This window comes from Spinacia oleracea, chromosome 6 (assembly GCF_020520425.1).
Source record: "Spinacia oleracea cultivar Varoflay chromosome 6, BTI_SOV_V1, whole genome shotgun sequence".
NCBI lineage: Eukaryota > Viridiplantae > Streptophyta > Magnoliopsida > Caryophyllales > Amaranthaceae > Spinacia > Spinacia oleracea.
The window spans coordinates 134,985,711-135,010,314 of NC_079492.1; the positions used below are offsets into that span (position 1 = coordinate 134,985,711).

At 33.2% G+C, this 24,604-nt stretch overlaps 2 protein-coding genes across 2 annotated transcripts; both read left to right on the top strand.

Annotated features, from left to right (window-relative positions):
• Window positions 1–4,949: 4,949 nt before the first annotated feature.
• LOC110791564 (protein FAR1-RELATED SEQUENCE 5-like) lies at window positions 4,950–7,431 on the top strand. The gene is made up of 3 exons (XM_056832823.1): window positions 4,950–5,022; window positions 5,104–5,199; window positions 6,500–7,431. The coding sequence occupies exons 1-3, from the start codon at window positions 4,950–4,952 to the stop codon at window positions 7,429–7,431; spliced, it is 1,101 nt and encodes a 366-aa protein (XP_056688801.1).
• Window positions 7,432–7,467: 36 nt separating this feature from the next.
• LOC130463634 (protein FAR1-RELATED SEQUENCE 7-like) lies at window positions 7,468–9,366 on the top strand. The gene is made up of 5 exons (XM_056832824.1): window positions 7,468–7,536; window positions 7,941–8,184; window positions 8,412–8,543; window positions 8,628–8,888; window positions 8,999–9,366. Exons 1-5 carry the CDS (start codon window positions 7,468–7,470, stop codon window positions 9,364–9,366), a joined length of 1,074 nt encoding a protein of 357 aa, XP_056688802.1.
• The last annotated feature ends 15,238 nt before the right edge of the window (window positions 9,367–24,604 follow it).

Sequence of the window (24,604 nt, forward strand, 5' to 3'; positions counted from 1 at the left end):
CAAAATTTTTGAAACCCACATTAAATCCTAAGAAATTCAAGAGAAACAAACCTCTGAAGTAGTAATAATATTCAGTAAACCGTGTTATTAATGTTACCCAATTCGCTAATCTCCGACAGACCACCCGAAAAGTACAAATTTTATTAACCCAAAACATTAAATTTACTAATTATCTACGATTATTTATGAATTATAAAGATAAATAGAAACAGAGAGAGTATACCAGAATCCAAATCAGTGACAAAAATATGTCTGGAATAGGGCTGAGAGTCAATACGAAGATGTCTACGACTAACGCTAGGGTGTTCCAAAACGATATCGCTATCAGGGTGTCGACCAAGTACAAAAGTTTCTTCAATTTCCTCATCCTCTGTTTCAGTTTGATTGAAGAAATGAACTTTATTGATGAAAGTTAAAGTTTTGACAATTGAACTATTAATCCAAAAGCTGAAAACAGGGACTTGAAAGTCTTCCTCCATCGCCATTGATGAAGATCAAGTACACAAGAACGAACAACTCAAGGATTGGAAAGACAAAAATAAAGAAGGAAAACAGGGTTTTTTCTTCTCGCTGGGTTTCCGTTTGATTTGAAGAAGAAAATCAGGGTTTTTACTCTGTTTTTAGAACATCGGTAATAAATTGTGAGGGTTTTTGCTGATTTGAAAATGGGTTAAGACAACAAATTTAGTACTCATTTGTACGGACCCAATTAGAACATTTCAGATTTTGAACTTTATGTTTTTTTTAAAAAACAAAAAACCAAAAAACATAAAAACAAACTTTAGCAAAACCATTTTCGATTTCAGTTGTTAAAACCCCTCGTTGTACACTTGTACTAGTCTAATATTCCTGATATTTTAATCAATCTGAAAAGTAAAAATCAGTTTACGTTGAGAGGAGTTTATATAATTTGGTTCGATAAACAAACAAAAGACACGAGTTTATATGAATTTATTTATGAGATTGGAGTGACGGCAGAGTACTGTTTAGGAGTGTTCTTTTCATTTATTTAGGAAAGGGAGGGTATCTTCTTAGTTCAAAATGCAAGATAGGGGGTTATTCCGTTATTGTTGTGCTAGTGAAGGAAAATAGAAATTGAGAAGATTGTTGCATTTGTTGCGAAGTTTAATTCAAGTCTTATTCAGGTTGGTTTTGTTGAAATTTGGATCTTGTACATTGACAATGAACTGAAGGCCAACTTGTATTATTCAAGAAATCTCTTGGTTGTACCTTACTACTCCGTATGTACAATGACAACCTTACAAGTACATCAAGTTGTACACTTGTACAATAAAAATTGCTTACCAAATACAGAAGAGTCAGTAGAGATCATCTCTAAATAGGGCTAGAACTAGCACTACATATGGGGGATTGGTAGACCTGTCAAAAATCGACCCGACCCGAAAATATTGGGTCCTGAACAAGATTTTGTGACCCGTATCCCGATTTTATCCGAACCCGAGCAACCCGAAAAATAATGGGTTAAAATCCGGCCGAACCCGTTTTGGACCCGACCGAGTAAAAATCATTGAATTTATACTAAAAAAATGAGATTATGAGAAAATTTATGCATAATAAACACGTTGTTTTTACTATTGTTGTGTGTAATATAATTTTAATTTGAATTATACGCCATTTTATGGTTGAATTTGACTAAATATAAACTTGTGTAGGACAATTTGTTAATTTCTGCTCATATTTTGTATATTTAGCACATAAATTAATGAAAATATAATGTGCTTTTTAAAATCTCTCAACCCGTTGGGTCGACCCGAACCCGAAAGTTCTGGGTCTTGAACAAGCTTTTGTAAACCCGAACCCAAAAGTGACCGACCCGATCCAATCCGAACCCGAAAATAATTTTTTACAATCCGACCGACCCATTTGACAGGTCTAGTGGATTGGGGGTTAGCAAGTTAATGGTCCAAATGGACGATCAAGCTGCAATTCAAGCTCTGAAACGCACCTAAAGGTGTGGAGAGGAGTAGGGGACTGCACTCACATCGTTCCCAACTGTCGCAATATAATCAGAAACAATACATGGGAATATGGGATGTGTCCTTTTTCCATTTCCATGTGTATAGAGAAGACAATAGAGCGGCAGATTGACTAACAAATGTAAGAGACTCAAGCGACTAAGTTGAAGATGATTCAAGTCCTACCATTGAAACTAGGAAGGATACTACATGAGGATGTGATAGGAAGTGGCGTGGCCACGTTTAATTCTAGCACTTACATTTTTATTGTTGTTGGGGCTTGCCCTTCATTAGTATCAAACAAAATTGCCTGCCAAATGATCAATCGAGATCATCTCTAAAATATCTTTTAAACAGTATGTTTTGCATATCATAATGCCACTTTATTTTTTGAAAAAATCATCAACTATATATATTATCCTCCTTAATAATGTTTTTTCCCTTGAAATTTATTTTTATTCACACTATCTTCTAATTTTAATTTCATTATACTCCAAATTCATCATATTTTATTATTTTTAAAGTTTGTATCTTTCCCTATGTTACATAGTCTATATAACCGAACTTTTAATTTAGAACTAGTACATCGCATGAGATAAACAATTTCAATTTCAATTTCAATGCAATTTTCATTTTAATAAAGGTTCTTGCCTGACTAGTAGGTTTCAAAGTTTTTTTTTTTTATTTCTTGGTATTTTTGTTGAAGTATAAATTTTCCAAAATGTATTCTTAGACGAACAAGTTACGCGGTACCCAAAACGTGTTTACTGTGGCTTTTTGTCATTGTATTCTAGAGCCCATGCGTGAAGGTGATAAATCCAAGGAAAATTTTAATTCTTCCAAGGAAATTCACATATTTTTAAAGTGAAATTCTTCAAAGGAAATTCACATATTTTTAAAGTGAAATTCACCAACTAGGAAAATTTTATCCTTTGTTTGGTAACTTAAAAGAAAATGGGAGAAAATGGTGAAGATTGAGGGGAAGAAAGGAGAGGGAGGTAAGGAGGAAAGAAGGAAAAGTGGTTTCCCTCCCATTCAAATGGAAAACGATTTTCCATCTTTGAGAGAGCAAGGAAAATTGTTTTACATCCTTACCCAACCAAACAACGTAAAATGATTAAAAATGGAAAAATCGTTTTCCATGAAAACGTTTTACGCCCTACCAAACGGAGCCATAGTTCGAATTATTTTTTCATGAAATTGTATTCCGTACGTGGTAGCTCTTAAGAACAAACACATCCAAATTACGGAGTAAAATATATAAAAAGTGTAACAAATAAAAAAATTAGACAAACTCATGTTAAATCTTCAAGTTCTTTTTTCTTCAAACAAAATATAAAAATTTGGAGCATAATGTGATAAATCTTCAATACTTTGAATGTCATATTGTATTTTTTTTATACAATATGACATTCAAAATAAGCGCAACACGAAATATTATCCGGCTACACACTAGTAAAAGAATAAAAAAAAGATAAGAGTTGAAGGAAGAATACTCACAAGTCCAAATTTAGAGAATCTGAGGGGGTGAAGACTAGGGACTATCGTGCGATAATTGATGATTTGATGAATACAATAACTTGAGGTTTTGACTTCGTAGTATATCATAGGTGAAAATCCTTCACGTACCCTTTTTATATATCTACCAAATATTAAAATTAGGAAGTTATAAAAATTTCCCTTAAGTGTATAACGAATATATGATCCCATATTTACGTTATCTTTTTTATAGGAATATTCTTATATTATGTTGATTTGGTAAAGCGGGGTTTAAAGAAAAAGAAAGTTTAACATATTTACACTCAAATATATTAGTTTAAACATATTACTCGTATATATTATTAATCATGTTGGAAATATGATTCATAGAATCATAGTCGTCATAGCAATTGAAATTGAACAAACTTGTGTGGATTAATGTCATGGCGTGTTAAAATATCACTACTCCTAGTTGAATTTACCCCGCTACACATATACGGACTAGCTCTTGACAATCAACCCTTGAGATACACAACTCTTTATTCCCTGGTGTACGGAGAAGGATATTGAGAACACTATTGAACAATGCCCGTAACAATGAAGAGTCTAAGATGATTTGAGATCGAGATAATCATTTTTTGTGTCTTTGGAAGAAGAATCAGTCGTTTTTTTAACAGGCTCATAAGATCAATATACAAATAGAAGGTCCTTAATTGGTCATCAATTAGGCGAAGAAAAAAATTAAGGAAATTCAACTTAAAACTGGTAAACAATTCAAAGGTTTTTCGTTCGAGGGACCCACCAATAACGATTTACCTCCAATTATCGGCAATTAACCCCAAATGTAAGCAAATTTCCACGAATTATAAACCCTAATTTACAAATATAATGTGGCTAATGACTTATTTTGGGACTAATTACCTTTAACTAAATTGTTATTGGTGAACTCCTTCGACGGAAGTTTGGATAGAAAACATCCAAGTAATAATGCCACCAATAAATAAATTTAAAAAAGATACTTCTCATATCCTTTTTTATTCTTTATATTTGGTATCATTTACACGATTTAACAACTAATTAATGTTGATAAAGATTCATCTTTTTTGTTATTTAGACAATGCAAATTACGTTTATGATTATATTTTTACTTTATCTAAAATACTATATTGAGAAAGTGTAAGAAAGGCAATGTCTCAATGGTAAAAAAAAGGTTGAGTGTTCAATGACTTTTAATTAATTAAAATAATCAGTTACACGATTTTTGACACGATATTAAGTACAATTCCGCTTGCATGGACCCGGTCCACCATTAAGGTTACCATGGACCAGGGTAATTAGGTAATTTGCAGCGCTGAACCGTTTGAAATCACGTGTTCCAAAATAACAGAATGCGCGAAACCCTAAAATTGAAATCTCTCTCCTCCAGCAGCAGCTTCTCTCTCCTACAGCAGCTTCTCTCTCCTCCAACAGCTTCTCTCTCTTCGAGCTTCAACAATGGAGGACGATTTAATCGATTTGAATATCGATTTAAATTGCGCAATAGAAGAAAAATTGTATAATTATGACGGTAATATTCGAATCCTAATAACTAACTACGAAGAAAATTATAGTAACTTTCATACTCATTGAGTAATTATTATTATTTTAGAAAACTTAGAGAATCATAGAGAAGTATATGACGTTGAAGATGAAGATGAAGGCACATCTCAGCAAGTTATGGTTGCAAATCAATGTATTGAAGAAGGTATGATATAGTATCTTTTAATATATATATATATATATATATATATATATATATATATATATATATATATATATATATATATATATATATATATATATATATATATATATATATATATATATATATATATATATATATATATATAGTAACTGTTATATTGATATAGTTAACATATTATAATTGCAGTAGTGTAACTAACATATAAACAGGAATTATATTTAACGCAGAGTAACTATAACATACAAAGAGAAACTATGTTTAATGTAGAGTAACTATCTCATATAGACAGGACTTATAGTAACTGTAGAGTAACTATAAACTATAGAGACTAACTATATAAAATGAAGAGTAACTATCACATATAAAGAAGAACTATATACTGTAGAGTAACTATCACATATGAACAGGAGTTATATTAACTGTGAGTAACTATAATATATAAACAGTAACTATATAAAATAAAGAGTAACTATCACATATAATGATAACTATATTTAAAATAAAGTAACTATAATTTATGAATGGTAACTATATTAATTATAGAGTAACTTCACATAACGAAATAATCTATATAAGAAATAACTACATTTAACTTATAGTAACTATAACATATAAAGAATAACTATATTAACTGTAGAGTAACTATAACAATCAATAGATCCTAAGTAAGTATGTTAAATATAAAGTAACTATAACATATAAAGAGTAACTATATGAACTGTAGAGTAACTATAACAATCAATAGATCTTAAGTAACAATGTTAAATATAGAGTAACTATAACATATAAAAAGTAACTATATAAATGAAGAGTAACTATGACATATAAAGAGGAACTATATACTGTAGAGTAACTATCACATATAAAAAGGAGTTATATTAACTGTGAGTAACTATAATATATAAACAGTAACTGTATAAAATGAAGAGTAACTATCACATATAATGATAACTATATTTATAATAAAGTAACTTTAATTTATGAAAGGTAACTATATTAATTATAGAGTAACTTCACATAACGAAATAATCTATATAAGCAATAAACTACATTTAACTTATAGTAACTATAACATATAAAGAATAACTATATTAACTATAGAGTAACTATAACAATCAATAGATCCTAAGTAAGTATGTTAAATATAGAGTAACTATAAAAAATAAAGAGTAACTATAACAATCAATAGATCTTAAGTAACTATGTTAAATATATAGTAACTATAACATATACAGAGTAACTATATGAAAATGAAGAGTAACTATCACATTTAATGATAACTATATTTGTATTTGTACAGGTTCAATAATACATTCAATTGATACAAACCACAGCATCTTTGAAAATCCAAATAATGAGCAGGAAGAAAACATTGATAAAGAATTAGATGGCAGTTTAATTGGAGAAGCAAGGAAAACAACCGATGAGATTTATGATCTATATTGCAAACATGCTGCTATTATTGGTTTTAGTGTACGAAAAGGGAAGAATAGATATAAAGAAGGAACCACAATTGTTAATGGAAAATACTTCTACTGCTCTGCTGCTGGAATAAGAGACCCTCCTAAAAACAAAGAACTCAAAAATGAAGATGATCAATCAGATGCAAAGAAGAAAGAAATGAGAAAGAGGGTTATGATAACAAGAACAAAATGTGAAGCTCAAATATTTGCAAAGAAGAATGAAAATGGAGATTTTGAAATAGAAAAGCATGTAGTGGTACATAATCACCCATTGACAAGAGAAATAAGTAATTATCTCCACCGATCGGAACGACAAATGACAGAACCTAAAAAAGAAGCTATTGAGGCAATGTCAGAATGTGGTCTAAGACCAATTGAGTCTTATAGGTATATGTCAACAGAAACTGGCGGAGACGACTGTGTAGGTCATACGATGATTGATCATCTAAACTACTGCTACAAGTTAAAAATGAAGCAAATTGATGGCAAGGATTCACAAACACTAGTGAACAAACTGTATGACATACAATCAATAGATCCCGAGTTCTTTTTCAGAGTAAGACTCAATGCTGAAGGAAAAGTTGAGTGCCTATTTTGGAGGGATTCTATGATGAGAGAAGATTACAAAATATATGGAGATGTTCTAGTTTTTGATACTACATTCAGAACCAATAAGTACAATCTCATATGTGCTCCATTTGTTGGTATCAATAACCATTGGAAAAACACAATGTTTGCTTGTGCTTTCATTGGGGATGAAACCACATAATCTTTCGTTTGGGTGTTTGAAACTTTTCTGAAGGCTATGGGAGGAAAGCACCCTATATCAATTTTCACTGATCAAGATGCAGCTATTGCTGCTGGAATAGAACATGTACCTCTTCATATATTATAGTTACTATTTTGACAATATAGTAACTCTTTATAAAATATAGTTACTATTTTAACAATATAGTAACTCTTTATAAAATATAGTTACTATTTTGACAATATAGTATCTCTTTATAAAATATAGTTACTATTTTGACAATATAGTAACTCTTAATTCAATATAGTTACTATTCTGAAATTATAGTAACACTTTATAAAGTATAGTTACTATTTTGACAATATAGTAACTCTTTATAAAATATAGTTACTATTTTGACAATATAGAAACTCTTATTAAAATATAGTTACTATTTTAACAATATAGTAATTCTTTATAAAGTATAGTAACTCTTTATAAAATATAGTTACTATTTTGTGGAACTATATATATTCATTATTGTTTTTCAGGTTTTTCCTTCTTCAAGACACATGTTATGCTTGTGGCACTTGAGTAAAAATGCAAACAGTAGGTTTGGTTTATTGAAGTATGATAAAAACTTCAAAAACGCATTCTACAAGTGTTTAAGTGGGTGTATAACACCAAATGATTTTGAAGAAACTTGGAAATCTATGATCAAAACTTTTAAGCTGGAAAAAGATGACTGGTTCAACAGATTGTATGGTCTTAAAGAAAAATGGTGTACAGCTTTAAGTAAAGATTTTTTTTTTCTGCCGGTATACTTTCTTCACAAAGAAGTGAAAGTACAAACCATGCTGTTGGAATTAAAGCAAATAAAAGTACAACATTAACAGAGTTCTATAGTATTTTTCAAGCTACAATAAATCGATGGAGAAAAATCGAAGAAAAAGACGACTTTGACTGTACAAGGGGAATACCAACTTCAGAGCTAAGTATGAGTGCTATATTAAAACATGCAGCAAATGTATACACGATAACACTTTTCCGTGATTTTGAAGAAGAGTTCAAGCTTTCTGTGGCAAGTAGTACAATGTTCAAGGGAAGTGTAGGAAGAACAGTGTTTTTTGAAGTGTGGATAGAAGGAATAACAGGTAAAAAAACTATAAATCTTTATTTAATATTTAGAGTAGATGTTCTTTTGAATAATATTACATTATATGTAAATAATCTAACAGGATCAAGGCAAGAAGTTCAATACAAAATGGAAGATTCAACCGTCACTTGCACATGCAAAAACTTTGAAGAATCTGGATGGTTGTGCTTCCATTGTTTAAGAATATTGCATTTACATTCAATCAATACAATTCCAGATCGTTACATAACAACAAGATGGACTAGATATGCAAAGAAACAGATATGGGAAAGGGTTGATACAATAAAAAGGGAGAAAGGTGAAATCAACAATTTTACTGGTTGGAGATTACATATGATCAGAGGTAATTTTTTCAATATACATTAGTTCATTTTCATATAGTTACAATTACAGTTGATATTTTACTTAACACTTAAACTTTATACCACAGATACTATAACTTAATTTTGAAAGGGCATAAGATAGCAAAGGCCAGAAAATTTATCGAGGAGAAGTTTAAAATGGATAATAAAGCAGTTGATGAAATCATAAAAAAGGAAGAAGAAAGGAAGGCAAAAGAAGAAGCTGCAAAGATAGCAGAACAAGAAAAGGCAAAAGCTGAAGCACAACGAGAAACACAAGACGGGGAATCAACTAATTCTGAAATAACAATTGTGCTTGATCCTGATCGTGCTAATACTGAAGGAAAGAGTAAGAAGAGAATAAAGGGTCAATATGACAATTACAAGCAGCCATCAAAGAAAGGAAAAAAGAAACACAAAGAATTTGGATCCAAGACACCCAATATTCAATTATTTACACCTAAAGAACAACTATTTTAGTGATGTTCTTGTTTTATTATCATATACAGTTACTTCAACATTTTTAAACAAATTTATTGAGTGTTTATACTATAGTTCTCCTTTACAATACATAGTTACTATACATTCAGTATAGTAACTCTCTATAAAACACACAATTTTTATTTATAGTAACTCGTTATAAAATAGTTACTATTTTGACAATATAGTATCTCTTAATACAATATAGTTACTATTCTGAAAATATAGTAACTCTTTATAAAATATAGTTACTATTTTGACAATATAGTAACTCTTAATAAAATATAGTTACTATTCTGATAATATAGTAACTCTTTATAAAATATACTTACTATTTTGACAATATAGTAACTTTTTATAAAATATAGTTACTATTTAGAAATTATAGTAACTCTTAGAACAATATAGTTACTATTCTAAAAAAATATAGTAACGTTTTTTATGCAATCAAAATGACTTATAGTAACTATATGTTACTCAAATAATAAAATACCATAAAAAAGAGAGTAATTATATCTTATTAAAGATAACTATATCTGTAAGATAGTAACTATTTGAATTTATACACAAAATTATTCACTTTTTATATATACCAACTCTTCACATTTAGTGGTCACCCTTCTTTACATATAGTAACTCTATATAAAATATAGTTACTATTTTGATAAGGAAAAATTGATAAAGGCGGTCCCAACTATGAACGTTCATCTTTAAAAGGTCCCAAGTATGAATTATTACTGGTAGGTCTCAACTAATGGGGGTGTTGACTTCGCGTGGTCCTTTTTCAAAAATGACCGGTTGTATAAGTAAAAGATGATGACGTGTCAGGTGTTTTAAAGAAGTCACGTGCCACTTTATTACAGAACCACCCATTTAATGAAAATCCCACCCATTTTTAATTAAAATCCCACCCATTTTTAATTAAAATCCCACCCATTAATTAAAGCCCACCCAGTTAAAATACCCACCCTCCCCTTTAAATTAACACCCAGACCCCCACTTCTTCTTATCTCTTCAAAATTTCGACTATTGTTGCTGTGTTCATCTTCTTCCCTTCTCAAAAAAAAAAACACTTGGATTTTCTGCTCCGAAATCTAAATCAACTGATAAATCTGAAGCTAAATTGGGGGAAAAGGCGGTATTGAAACTGATTAAATCAAAATCTCTGAGCTTATATATGGCGGAAAATTTGGGCATGGAGTTGTTGGGGATGGATCCACTCGTCTACCACTTCCAAGATTCCCTGCACAGTACCACAACTAGACAACCACCTCTCCCCTCACCCTCATGCTGCAGCACCCGTCCAACAACCTTCCTCGCGCTGCAACCAATCATCCCCTCAAACCCAGACCAACAACAATTATGAGTACTAGTCGAATTTCAAACTCAGCGACAAATATAGAGGATTAGCGGTAGCAAAGATGCCAGACGAAGCTCCAATTCCAGAAATTTAATTCACTCAAGATCCATAAATTTAATTATCTCAAATTCCAGAAAATTAATAGATCGCGTTCAAGAAAATTAATCCCTCAAATTCCAGAAAACAAATTTACAATTTCAAATTTTCAATATTAATTGGAAACATTGAAAACAAATGCGCTATTGTAACGGATTTTGCAGAAATTCAGATTAGAGGTGGAAGATAAGAAGAAAGGGAAGAACATGAAGAAGAAAAAAAAAATAGAGAAGGGGAAGAACATGAAGGAAAAAAACAAAGAAGGCAAGAGATAAGGCTGAACGAGAAAAGCAACGTGTGTAGAAGAAAAAAAAAAGATAAATTACAAAAATCACAAAACTAAAAATGATAAATTAAAATAAAAAAATCAAATTAAAAATTGACTTACACAACCGGTCTTCGGTAAAAAGGACCACGCGAAGTCAACACCCCCCTTAGTTGGGACCTACCAGTAATAATCCATACTTGCGACCTTTTAAAGATGAATGTTCATAGTTGGGACCGCCTTTATCAATTTTTCCTTTTGATAATATAGTAACTTTCGTTATGCAATCATATGACTTACAAATTTATAAGAGTAACTATATTTGAAGAAAGGTAACTATTTCATTCAAATAGAAACTATATTTATACTATGTAAATTGAACAATATGACACAAATACTGCAAAAGTTATAATTACTCTCATATATCAAACAATTAAAAATCATTGAGAGTAACTATATCAAACTTAGAATTAATTGTACATTCTAAGTAGTAATTCGACTACATACTAACACAAAAAATTAAATTGTTTTTTCAGCAATAATTATTAACCACGTGAAGCACCTCGTCCACGTGCCTTCCCGCGTCTGCCTCCTCTGGTGCGTCTCCCGCCTTTGCCACGTCATTTCCCTTCAACATTGACATCTGTCTCAGCTTCATCTTCTGTTTCAACATGTTTGGATTTCCTTGCTGAACTATTTCTTGCAACAATTTCAATTTTTGAAGCATCATTCATGTATTTCTGCGTCAACTCTTCCCTTTGTTTAATTAGGGCATCCAAAACATCTTGTTTCCTGTATTTCCTGAATGCAACCATTCGTTTCAGATATTCATCTCTGTAACAATTCAAATCTGACAACACAATGGTGCCACACATACAAGCCCTGAGAAACTTCCTGAAATCTTCGTGCAAATATTTGAACAGTAACTATTAGAATAAAAACAGTAACTATGATAACAAAACAATAACTATAAAGAATGAAAAGAAAATATGAATAACATTAATTATTTTTAACACAAAAACTTACATCTGCCAAGGGATCAAAGTCAAAAATCCCAACACCATCTTGTACCGTTTCAACACCATGAAAGACCATCATAAACATCATCAAATAGACACAACAGTCTTTGTCATAAGCACCTCGCTTCCAATTACCACCGACCGGGATAAATTTGAAGCTTTTAATATCTTCATGATGAATGTTATCCATATTTTTCAGTAGTTTTTCCAATGAAGAACACTGTACAAAACATATAGTAAGTATTATCAACATATAGTAACCTTTGAAATCATATAGTAACTATTACCAACATATAGTAAGAATTAAAATCATATAGTAACTATTAAAATCATATAGTAACTATTACCAGTTGGTTAAAAATCATATAGTAACTATTAAAATCATATAGTAACCATTAAAATCATATAGTAACTATTAAAATCATATAGTAACTATTAGAATCACATAGGAACCATTAAAATCATATAGTAACCATTACCAACATATAGTAACCTTTGGAATCATATAGTAACTATTTTATAAAGAGTAACTCTTTGTACACATAATTATTTCTAAAACAGTATAGTAACTATTGCATAACATATAGTAACCTTTCAGATAATATAGTAACTATAGTACTAACCTATTAAATCACTCAGTAACTATTTATAAAACATAATTACTACTTTAAAGTTAAATTACTTTCTAGAAAAGATAGTAACTATTTTAAAAACATAGTTACTGTTTTAAACAAATAGTAACCTTGTCAAAAATATAGTTCCTCTAAAAAAGAAAGACTAATATAAAGGTAACTATAACATTTATAGAGTAACTACAAAAAAAAAAAAAGTTAACTATAAAAAAAACTTACCAAGACAGAATAAGCTTTCTTCCTTTGTTCCATCTCTTTTGGTTCCAGAAGCATATTATCAAAGAAATAGACACTTTTGTCTTTCATACTAATGACAAACAGGTAATAATGCTTCGGGTCTTCAATCAGAACAGGAGCAAAAATCTATATAAAAAAGAAAAACAACAGATTACAACTACAAGAAAGGAGACAAAAAAAAGAAGATAATATGGTTATATAAAGAAAATATAAATCATACCATATTACAATCTTTCAACGATTGAACTCCATTTACATCTTTCACACCATAATTAAGACAAACACACAATTCAGACAAGATTTTTTATTTGCCTGGTTTCTCAATCAAATCAGCAACATATTTCTGCAAATTAATATTAAAAGAAAAATTAAACAAAGGCCAAAAAAATTTAAAATAATTAACATTCTATATTATTAAAAACGGATATTTCATGAAATGCCCCCGAGTTTTTCCATAATTCACCAAACGCCCATCAAGTTTCAATAATTCATAAAATACCCCTCACAATTTGTTTAAATACCCAACATACCCTTACTAATAACGGACCGTTAGTCTGCCGTTAGCCAAGTTTCCAATTCTCCCAAATGCCCCTATTCTGAAACTTATTTCACCAAATGCCCCTATTGTGAAACTTATTTCACCAAATGCCCCCAACTTAAATATAGCTATTTTGATGTTTCAGCAACTAGTTTTTGTGTTTGAAAGGTAGCCGTTGGTCATGGTTGACTATAAAAGCCCCTTTGCTGAATGGTTCTTGTAAGTTAGATGTTATTTTGGTTTGCTTTGCTAATTTCATAAGATTTTTGTCATGAGTTTTCTTTCAAAATCATCATCCACACCCAATGAGTCCACATATATTAGAGTACCTGCCAAATTTTGTTATTGTGGTAGGAAATTTGTCATTCGAAGCTCTGATACAACACTCAATCCACAAAGGTTGTACTACAAGTGTGATCCTTAAAACAATCTGAGATGGTGCAAGGGAGTAGTTGAGCAAGAAAACAAGGGGCAACAACACGAAGGATATTGCGGGGGAAGCTTAGACGAAGGAGAAAATATTGAAAACAGGCGAAACAGTAAGATGCAAGAAGAATTGAAGCAAATGAAGAAGAAGCTAAAACAACAACAAAAAGTAGTCAAAGTTTTAATACAAATGAGGATATTGATGTTTGTAATTTTACTGTATTGTAATCATGAAGTAATGAGAAACAAATTCACATTTCATACATAATTGATGTTGCATAATCTGCACAAAATACCAAACTGGGAAGCATTTCTGTTTTTAGCTTCACTTACAAAACATCTTTGCACCAACTACATTTAATGTTGTTTTCTACTCAATGAATATGTGCAAGATCAAAACAGATGTGCAAAAAACTACCCAAAAAGCATTAGCAACTATCCAGAAGAGCTTATGGAACAATTCTCCACTTCAACCTCCATTCCTACCACAATAACAAAATTTGTTAGGTACCCTAATATATGTGGACTCATTGGGTGTGGAAGATGATTTTGAAAGAAAACTCATGACACAAATCTTATGAAATTAGCAAAGTAAAGTAAAATAACATCTAAAATACAAGAACCATTCGGCAAATGGGTTTTTATAGCCAACCATGACCAAGAACAACTTTTCAAACACAAAAACTAGCTGTCGGAACATCAGAATAGCTATATTTAAATTTGGGGCATTTGGTGAAATAAGTTTCAGAATAGAGGCATTTGGTGAAATAAGTTTCAGAATAGGGGCTTTGGGTGAATAGGAAACTTGACTAACGGCGGACTAACGGCCCGTTATTAGTAAGGGTATGTTGGGTATTTGTACGAATTGTGAGGGGTATTTTATGAATTATTGAAACTTGATGGGCGTTTGGTGAATTATGGCAAAATTCGAGGGCATTTCATGAAATTTCCGTATTAAAAATATAACTTACACAATATGTGCCACCTAAAAACAGCTTATGAGGAGAACCGGCAGGATTCCTTTCATTTTCATTCAATAAGAAAGCCCAAGCTTCAATATGAATCAAAAGAATATCAAATGTGGAAGGAAGGGTCCACATGTCATCTCTTCCTACCGCAATAAAATGATTGTATTCTATAACTTTATCACTGAAAAACATAAAAAAGAAACAATAAATATGTCAGAAGAATTATAAAGGTTACTATAATAAATAAAAGGTAACAATAGAATATAAAAGGTAAATATAGTAAACAAAAGGATACTATAGTATACAAATAGTAACTATATTATATGAAAGGTTACTATAAAGTTAGGGCAGCAACTTCACTTTTAAGAAAGGTAACTATATTATATGAAAGGTAACTATATTATATGAAGGGTTACTATAAATTATGAAAGGTAACTATATTATATGAAAGGTAACTACATTATATGAAAGGTAACTATATTATATGAAAGGTAAATATAATATATGAAAGGTAACTATAATATATGAAAGGTAACTATAATATATGAATGGTAACTATATTATTTGAAAGGTAACTATAAATTATTAAATGAGAAAACTTCTACTTACTCAGTCAAAATACCCTCTCCATCAGTCAGAGCAGCAAAGTCCACAACTTCTTGAACAAATGCTGGAAGATGCCTCATTAAATCTTCAAATGCTATCATAAACGGAGACATAAACATCACATTTTCCTCTATGCCATAGACACTGACATTCACTCTTGATACAACATGGTTGTTAATGATGCATTTTTGAAATGCAGCTCACACGCGCTCATATTCTTCTATTTCTTCATCATCATCCTCCGTAATTTCTTTAGCTTTGCTTTTCAAAGAATCAAGAACTGCATTTATTTGAGTGTCAGGATCAACTTCTCGAATAATTGCTTCGGTAGATATTGTTGCATCAACAACAGCAGCTGTAACAACTGCAGGCTCAGTTGGAACAACGGCAGAAGGTTGAGGGGCAGCAGTAACAACTGGATTGTTACTTGAACCAAAAATGTCATCCCAACCATTTGGTAGATTCTTCACCAATTGATGAATCTCCACCAACTCATCAACCATCTTTTGATAAGTGGAATTTTCCAAAATATCATCGCCATGGTTCTGCGAAGGCATTGAAGCCTTTAATTTGAACAGCTCTTCAGCATGGATGGCTGAAACTACATCCAGATCTCTCTTCATCAACAACCATTGACCATGAAAATCCTAATAACAAAATACATAAATTTAAATATGGAACATAATATGAAAATTTAACTAAAAGTACAAAAAATATTATAAGAAAAGGTATCTATAGTATATAAAGATAACTGTATAAAAGTTAACTATAGTATATGAAAAGTAACTATAGAATATAAAAGATAACTATAGAAAATAAAAGATAACTATAGTAAATAAAAGGTAACTATAGTATATAAATATCTATAGTATACACAAGATAACTATAGTACATAAAACATATAGTAACTATTTATACCATATAGTAACTGTTTATAACATATAGTTACTATTTATTAAAACAAAGTAATGGTAACTTAGTGTATGAAAGATAACTATAGTACATAAAAGATAACTATAGAATATAAAAGATAACTATAGAATATAAAAGATAACTATATATACCTACATTTACTAAACCAAAGATAATGATAACAATAGTGTATAAAAGATAACTATAGCATATAAAAAATAACTATACTATATATTGAAAAATATATCAATAATAAAGTAAACTTACATCAGTGGCTTTAGAGAAAATTTCTTCATCCGTAGGATGAGAATCAGGGATTTCAAACTGAAGAATCCTAGGACGCCGACTTGGAATTCGACGCCCAACATAGGGCTGTTCAGCTCTTTCCCCACTGCTGCCAGCTTCATTTTCTTTCGAAATAGATTTGATTTGGGTCAAATCTATTTGACCATCAACAAAAACAAACTTTTTGGAAATTGGATACTTCTCCTTCTCCAATATACCAGAACCATATAATGCACTCATATTGGCATTTTCAGCATGAATCCGATCGGTTACCATCTTCGATGTCCAATGCTGAATTGTTAGGTTATGATTCATATGACAGTTCATAAATCATGCGGAAAAACCATAAAGCCAGGAAACATATTATTTACACATAATCATTTAGCATAGTTTAGATGCATACTCTTTGTTGCGTGCCTTCCCTAGCTGCGCCCGAACCGAACAAGAACAAGTCTTTAGGACTCCAAGTGTCGTCCCTCCGTAGATAGTCCACAGCACGTCCGGATCCGCCTTAAGATTGACCAACTAGAATCGCCCTTAAGGTTCTAATATTTTCGGTTAGGTAGGCAAGAATATTGGCTGATTTTTCTGCTTAAAAATCTTAGTTTTGAATACTTAAAACTTGTGTATAAATAATGACCCCTAGGCCTTTATTTATAGAGTTATGGAAAAGGAATCGTAATCCTAGTAGGATACGAATTAATTGAAATTAGAATCCTACATGAATTCTATTTAATTAATTTATCCAATTAGGAATAGGAATTTAATCATACACTAACTCTTGTAGATTTAGGAATCACGCATGAGCACAAACTCACACACACACGGCAGCCACAAGGGCTGCCCATGCGCGTGCGAGCAGCAGCCCACGCAGCGCGGCCCACGCATCCGTGGCCTTGGCGCGCGCTGGGCCTGCCTTGCGGTAGGCCTGGGCGCTGCCTTGGCTGGGCTTGTGGCGCGCGTGCTTGCTGGGCGATGGCCCGGCTTCGTGCTGGGCCTTCATCCGGCAGGCCTCGTCCGATGCTAATTCGTACGATACGCTTCCGATTAAATTTCCAGTTCCGGAATTTATTTCCGATACGAACAATATTTAATATTTCCGATTCCGGAATTAATTTCCGTTTCGAACAAATATTTAATATTTCCGTTTCCGGAATTATTTTCCGATTCCGGTAATACTTCTGATTCTGACAATATTTCCGTTTCCGGCAATATTTCCGATTCTGGTAATATTTCCATTTCCAATAATATTTTCCGATACGTACCATGTTTCCGTTTCCGGCAACATCTACGACTTGGATAATATTCATATTTCCGATACGATCCATATTTCCGTTTCCGGCAATATCATCGTTTCCGGAGTATTCATTTCTTGCCTGTGACGATCTTAGCTCCCACTGAAACCAAGATCCGTCGGTTCCGAATATTCATAGATGGAGTATTTAATGCCATTAAATACTTGATCCGTTTACGTACTATTTGTGTGACCCTACGGGTTCAGTCAAGAGTAAGCTGTGGATTAATATCATTAATTCCACTTGAACTGAAGCGGCCTCTAGCTAGGCATTCAGCTCACTTGATCTCACTGAATTATTAACTTGTTAATTAATACTGAACCGCATTTATTAGACTTAACATAGAATGCATACTTGGACCAAGGGCATTATTTCCTTCAGTCTCCCACTTGTCTTTAGGGACAAGTGTGCATTTCCTAATTCCTTTGTCGCTCGATGCTTGCTCTTGAACATAAGGTAAGAGTTGTCATCCTTATTATGTCCAGAGGCGTTCCTCGGTTTCAGAGTTCAACTGATCAAATAAACAGATAATCATAGCCTATGATTCATCCGAGCACGGCCATGCATTTCACAGTTTCTAGCTCTCCGAGTGGCCTTGTACAACTTTTAAGCATCTCATCCCGATTTATGGGAGGGCAATCCCAATCTTGCGATCTTGAGATTAGACTTCGTTTGATAGGTGATTACCTGAGCGTTGCCTTTATAGCCTCCTTTTACGGTGCGACGGTTGGTCAACGTCAAAGCAACCAGTTCTCAAACAAGTAATCTCAAATCACTCAGGTATTGAGGATTTAGTGTCTAATAATTTAATGAAATTTACTTATGACAGACTTTCATCTCTTACAGTAAAGTTTCATAGGTCTTGTCCGATACTAGTCTTCCCAAAGTAAGTATCTATGCAAATGATTATGACATTGCCATGTCCACATAGTTCAAGAAACAGAACTACTAGTCATCTTGCATTCTAATCGTCTAACGTTTTCTATGCGTCCAATTTTATAGAAAACTCCGATTAGGGACCATTTTCAACCTTTGACATTCAAGTTCACTTGATAGACATTTCTTAGTCACAGGACTGGTCCTGACAGTCTATCTTGAATATATCGTCAAGTTGAAGGGACTCATCATTTAATAAACCACAAATTAAATGGAAAAATGAATTCCTTTCATTTATTGTGAATGATTAACCAATAATGTTTTACAAAGATTTAAACTCTAAAACTTTAAAACATTAAACAGAGACATCAAAGCCATTCTCCAATATGCTTGATTCCCATAGCTGCAGTGTGCGAGTTGTGCTTCGCTTGCGGCAGAGGTTTAGTTAATGGATCTGATATGTTGTCATCAGTTCCAATTTTGCTTATCTCGACTTCTTTTCTTTCAACGAACTCTCGTAGAAGGTGAAATCTACGAAGTACATGCTTGACTCTCTGGTGGTGTCTAGGCTCTTTTGCCTGTGCAATAGCTCCGTTATTATCACAATACAGGGCTATTGGTCCTTTAATGGAGGGGACTACACCTAGTTCTCCTATGAACTTCCTTAGCCATATAGCTTCCTTTGCTGCTTCATGTGCAGCAATGTACTCCGCTTCAGTTGTAGTATCCGCAATGGTGCTTTGCTTAGCACTTTTCCAGCTTACTGCTCCTCCGTTGAGGCAGAAGACAAACCCAGACTGTGATCTGAAATCATCTTTGTCGGTTTGGAAACTTGCGTCCGTATAGCCTTTAACAACTAATTCATCATCTCCACCATAGACCAGGAAGTCATCTTTGTGCCTTTTCAGGTACTTCAGAATGTTCTTGGCAGCAGTCCAATGCGCCTCTCCTGGGTCTGACTGGTATCTGCTCGTAGCACTGAGTGCGTACGCAACATCCGGGCGTGTACATATCATAGCATACATTATTGAACCAATCAATGATGCATATGGAATCCCATTCATTCGTCTACGCTCATCAAGTGTTTTTGGGCACTGAGTCTTGCTTAGAGTCATTCCATGAGACATGGGTAGGTAGCCTCGCTTGGAGTCCGCCATCTTGAACCTATCAAGCACCTTATTGATATAAGTGCTTTGACTAAGTCCAATCACCTTTTAGATCTATCTCTGTAAATCTTGATGCCCAATATGTACTGTGCTTCTCCTAGATCCTTCATCGAAAAACATTTCCCAAGCCAAATCTTGACAGAGTTCAACATAGGAATGTCATTTCCGATAAGCAATATGTCGTCGACATATAATACTAGGAAAGCAATTTTGCTCCCACTGACCTTCTTGTATACACAAGATTCGTCCACGTTCTTGATGAAACCAAAGTCACTGACTGCTTCATCAAAACGTATATTCCAGCTCCTGGATGCCTGCTTCAATCCGTAGATTGATTTCTTTAGCTTGCATACCTTTTTAGCATTCTTTGGATCCTCAAAACCTTCAGGCTGTGTCATAAACACAGTTTCTGTTAAAACGCCGTTTAAGAAAGCAGTTTTGACATCCATCTGCCATATTTCGTAATCGTAATATGCAGCGATTGCTAACATTATTCGAATAGACTTTAGCATTGCAACTGGTGAAAAGGTTTCATCGTAATCCACACCGTGGACTTGCCTGTAACCTTTTGCAACCAATCTAGCTTTGAAAACTTCAAGTTTCCCATCCTTGTCCTTTTTCAGTTTGAAAACCCATTTGCTTCCAATGGCTTGGTAGCCATCTGGCAAATCGACCAAATCCCATACTTGGTTTTCAGACATGGAGTCTAATTCAGATTGCATGGCTTCTTGCCACTGCTTGGAGCTAGGGCTCGTCATAGCTTGCTTGTAAGTCGCAGGTTCATCACTTTCAAGTAATAGAACGTCATAGCTCTCGTTCGTCAAAATACCTAAGTACCTTTCCGGTTGAGATCTATATCTTTGCGATCTACGCGGGGTAACATTTCTAGATTGACCATGATTCTCACCAGATTCTTCTAAAGATCTCTGAGTTTCATCTTGAATGTCATCTTGAGCATTCTCTAGAGTTTGTTGTTCGACTCGAATTTCTTCGAGGTCTACTTTTCTCCCACTTGTCATTTTGGAAATGTGATCCTTCTCCAAAAAGACACCATCTCGAGCAACAAACACTTTGTTCTCAGATGTATTGTAGAAGTAATACCCCTTTGTTTCCTTTGGATAGCCCACAAGGATACATTTGTCAGATTTTGGATGAAGTTTGTCTGAAATTAATCGTTTGACGTATACTTCACATCCCCAAATCTTAAGAAAAGACACATTTGGAGGCTTTCCAAACCATAATTCGTATGGAGTCTTTTCGACAGCTTTAGACGGAGCTCTATTTATAGTGAGTGCAGCTGTATTTAGTGCATGTCCCCAAAATTCTAATGGAAGTTCGGCCTGACCCATCATTGACCTGACCATGTCTAGCAAGGTTCTGTTCCTCCGTTCTGACACACCGTTCCATTGTGGTGTTCCAGGAGGGGTCAATTCTGATAGAATTCCACATTCTTTCAGATGGTCATCAAATTCATAGCTCAGATATTCACCGCCTCTATCAGACCGCAGTGCTTTGATCTTCTTGCCTAATTGATTCTCTACTTCACTCTGAAATTCCTTGAATTTGTCAAAGGATTCAGACTTATGCTTCATTAGGTAGACATAACCATACCTACTGAAGTCATCAGTGAAAGTGATAAAGTAGCTGAAACCACCTCTAGCATTTGTACTCATTGGTCCACATACATCTGTATGGATTAAACCCAATAGTTCATTTGCTCTTTCTCCAACTTTAGAGAAAGGTTGCTTTGTCATTTTGCCAAGTAAACATGATTCGCATTTACCATAATCCTCTAAGTCAAATGGTTCTAGAATTCCTTCCCTTTGAAGTCTTTCTAAGCGTTTCAAGTTTATATGGCCTAATCGACAATGCCACAGATAGGTGAGATCTGAATCATCCTTTTTGGCCTTTTTGGTATTTATGTTATATACTTGTTTGTCGTGATCTAATAAATAAAGTCCATTGACTAATCTAGCAGATCCATAAAACATCTCTTTAAAATAAAACGAACAACTATTGTCTTTTATTATAAAGGAAAATCCCTTAGCATCTAAGCAAGAAACTGAAATGATGTTTTTAGTAAGACTTGGAACATGGAAACATTCTTCCAGTTCCAAAACTAGCCCGGAGGGCAACGACAAATAGTAAGTTCCTACAGCTAATGCAGCAATCCGTGCTCCATTTCCCACTCGTAGGTCGACTTCATCCTTGCTTAACTTTCTACTTCTTCTTAGTCCCTGTGGATTGGAACATAAGTGTGAGCCACAACCTGTATCTAATACCCAAGAAGTTGAATTAGCAAGTATACAGTCTATAACGAAAATACCTGAAGATGGAACGACTGTTCCGTTCTTCTGATCTTCCTTTAGCTTCAAGCAATCTCTCTTCCAATGCCCCTTCTTCTTGCAGTAGAAGCATTCGGATTCAGAAGTGGGTTGACTGACCTTTCTCTTTGCAGATTTGGCGCCAGTTTGCTTAGTTGGGCTGGCCTTGTTGCCACCTTTCTTAGCATTCCTCTTCTTTCCAGATTTCTTGAACTTGCCCCCACGCACCATAAGCACATCCTGCTTATCACTTTTGAGCGTCTTTTCAGCGGTCTTCAACATACCGTGAAGCTCAGTGAGCGTTTTGTCCAGACTATTCATACTGTAGTTCAGTTTGAACTGATCATACCCGCTATGAAGAGAATGGAGGATGGTGTCTATAGCCATTTCCTGAGAAAATTGCTGATCCAGCCGACTCATATTCTCAATGAGTCCAATCATTTTGAGAACATGTGGACTTACGGGCTCGCCTTTCTTAAGCTTGGTCTCAAGAATTTGCCTATGAGTCTCGAATCTTTCGACTCGAGCCAGATCTTGGAACATGTTCTTCAACTCACTGATGATTGTGAAAGCATCTGAGTTGATGAATGTTTTCTGCAGATCCGCACTCATGGTGGCGAGCATTAGACATTTCACATCCTTGTTGGCATCAATCCAACGATTGAGGGCTGCCTGAGTGACCCCGTCGCCTGGAGCTTCGGGCATCGCCTCATCTAGGACATACTCCTTTTCTTCCTGCATAAGAACTATTTGCAAGTTCCTTTGCCAGTCAAGGAAGTTTTTCCCGTTCAACTTCTCCTTTTCGAGAATTGATCGAATGTTGAATGAATTGTTGTTTGCCATATTAAAAACTACAATTGAAAAGAATAAACAAATAAATAACCATTCACAGTTTCTCTTAATAAACTTAAATTCTAGCATACATGCATAATTCAATGTTTATTAAGCATTTTATTCAAATTATGTGTTCCGGCAGGTGTGAATAAAATGATTCCAAGATCCTAAAATCATTGAAGAACTAAGCACAGTTTGTCGACTTAATCCTAGAACATCTTAGGTAAGCAAAAGCCTTTTGCTAATAGTCTAGAAACTATTCTTGGTTGATAGGTACGTCTAAGAACTTATTAGGTAAACCTATCGAATTTGCCACGACATAAAAGGACTCCTTACTTATATCGTTGAGTTTCACCAAAACTAACATGTACTCACAATTATTTGTGTACCTTGCCCCTTTAGGACCAATAAGTAACACCTCGCTGAGCGAAAACTATTACTAGATTGATGTAAAGGATATCCAAGCAAGTGTATATTTTGGCATGGCACCTTTTAACTCAATTTTTAAGTTTGGAACTTAAGGCTCTTACTATGTTGGTTAGATTTTAAGTGAACTAAAATCCTTAATCATGCAACATAATCAAGCTTTTGATCTCATGCATTTTAAGACATATTTAAAACAATAAATAACTTAAAATATGCATAAGATATTTGTGATCTAGTATGGCCCGACTTCATCTTGAAGCTTTGACTTCAAAGTCCGTCTTGAAAATCTCCGTGGGAGGCACCATTTTCTTCAAATAGGATAAGCTATAACTAATTACAACTATTTGATGGTTCGCAGACCATATTTGAATTGAAAAATAACTTTGGTACTTTAGACCAATTACATTCAAATTAATGGTACGCAGACCATATTTTCTATCCTATTTGGCCATACTAGTCACTTCATAACCTGCAAAACAGTACATATACAATATATACCATTCACCCATTCATTATCATGAATGGCCCACATAGCTGGTTAGTAAAACACATTATGCATCACGTAAACATTTGCAGCAATTAATCAAGGGCACCAATAATCTACCAATTATTCAGTCCTTATTAATTCTAATCAAGTTGTTTTAACCTTAAGGATTTGTAGACCTAATCAAGAGTTTATGACTAAAAAGCGCTCCCACTTAAACCAATAAATTCATATGCTTTACCAATTTTAAACATAAAAATGTATTTCTAGTCTAACCGGAAACATACAAATTTAATTAAAATTTAAAGCTCATATCAATTTATAATTGAATCCAAAAATTTAATTTAATTTCAGTCGTATTTAAATTAATTCATGATTTTAATTTTAGTAAAATAATTAGAATAAATAACATTTATTATAATTATAATATTCAAAATTAAAATCCAAGAAAATAATTCAAATTATTAATTTTAAAATTAATTAAAATTA

Bases quoted from the DNA above. Each gene is read 5' to 3' on its own strand.
- LOC130463634 (XM_056832824.1), top strand. From the start codon at position 7,468: ATGGGAGGAAAGCACCCTATATCAATTTTCACTGATCAAGATGCAGCT. The intron at 8,185-8,411 runs GTAAAGATTTTT...TAAAACATGCAG, and splicing joins AAAATGGTGTACAGCTTTAA to CAAATGTATACACGATAACA. The intron at 8,544-8,627 runs GTAAAAAAACTA...ATAATCTAACAG, and splicing joins GTGGATAGAAGGAATAACAG to GATCAAGGCAAGAAGTTCAA.
- LOC110791564 (XM_056832823.1), top strand. From the start codon at position 4,950: ATGGAGGACGATTTAATCGATTTGAATATCGATTTAAATTGCGCAATA. The intron at 5,023-5,103 runs GTAATATTCGAA...TTATTATTTTAG, and splicing joins AAAATTGTATAATTATGACG to AAAACTTAGAGAATCATAGA. The intron at 5,200-6,499 runs GTATGATATAGT...GTATTTGTACAG, and splicing joins AAATCAATGTATTGAAGAAG to GTTCAATAATACATTCAATT.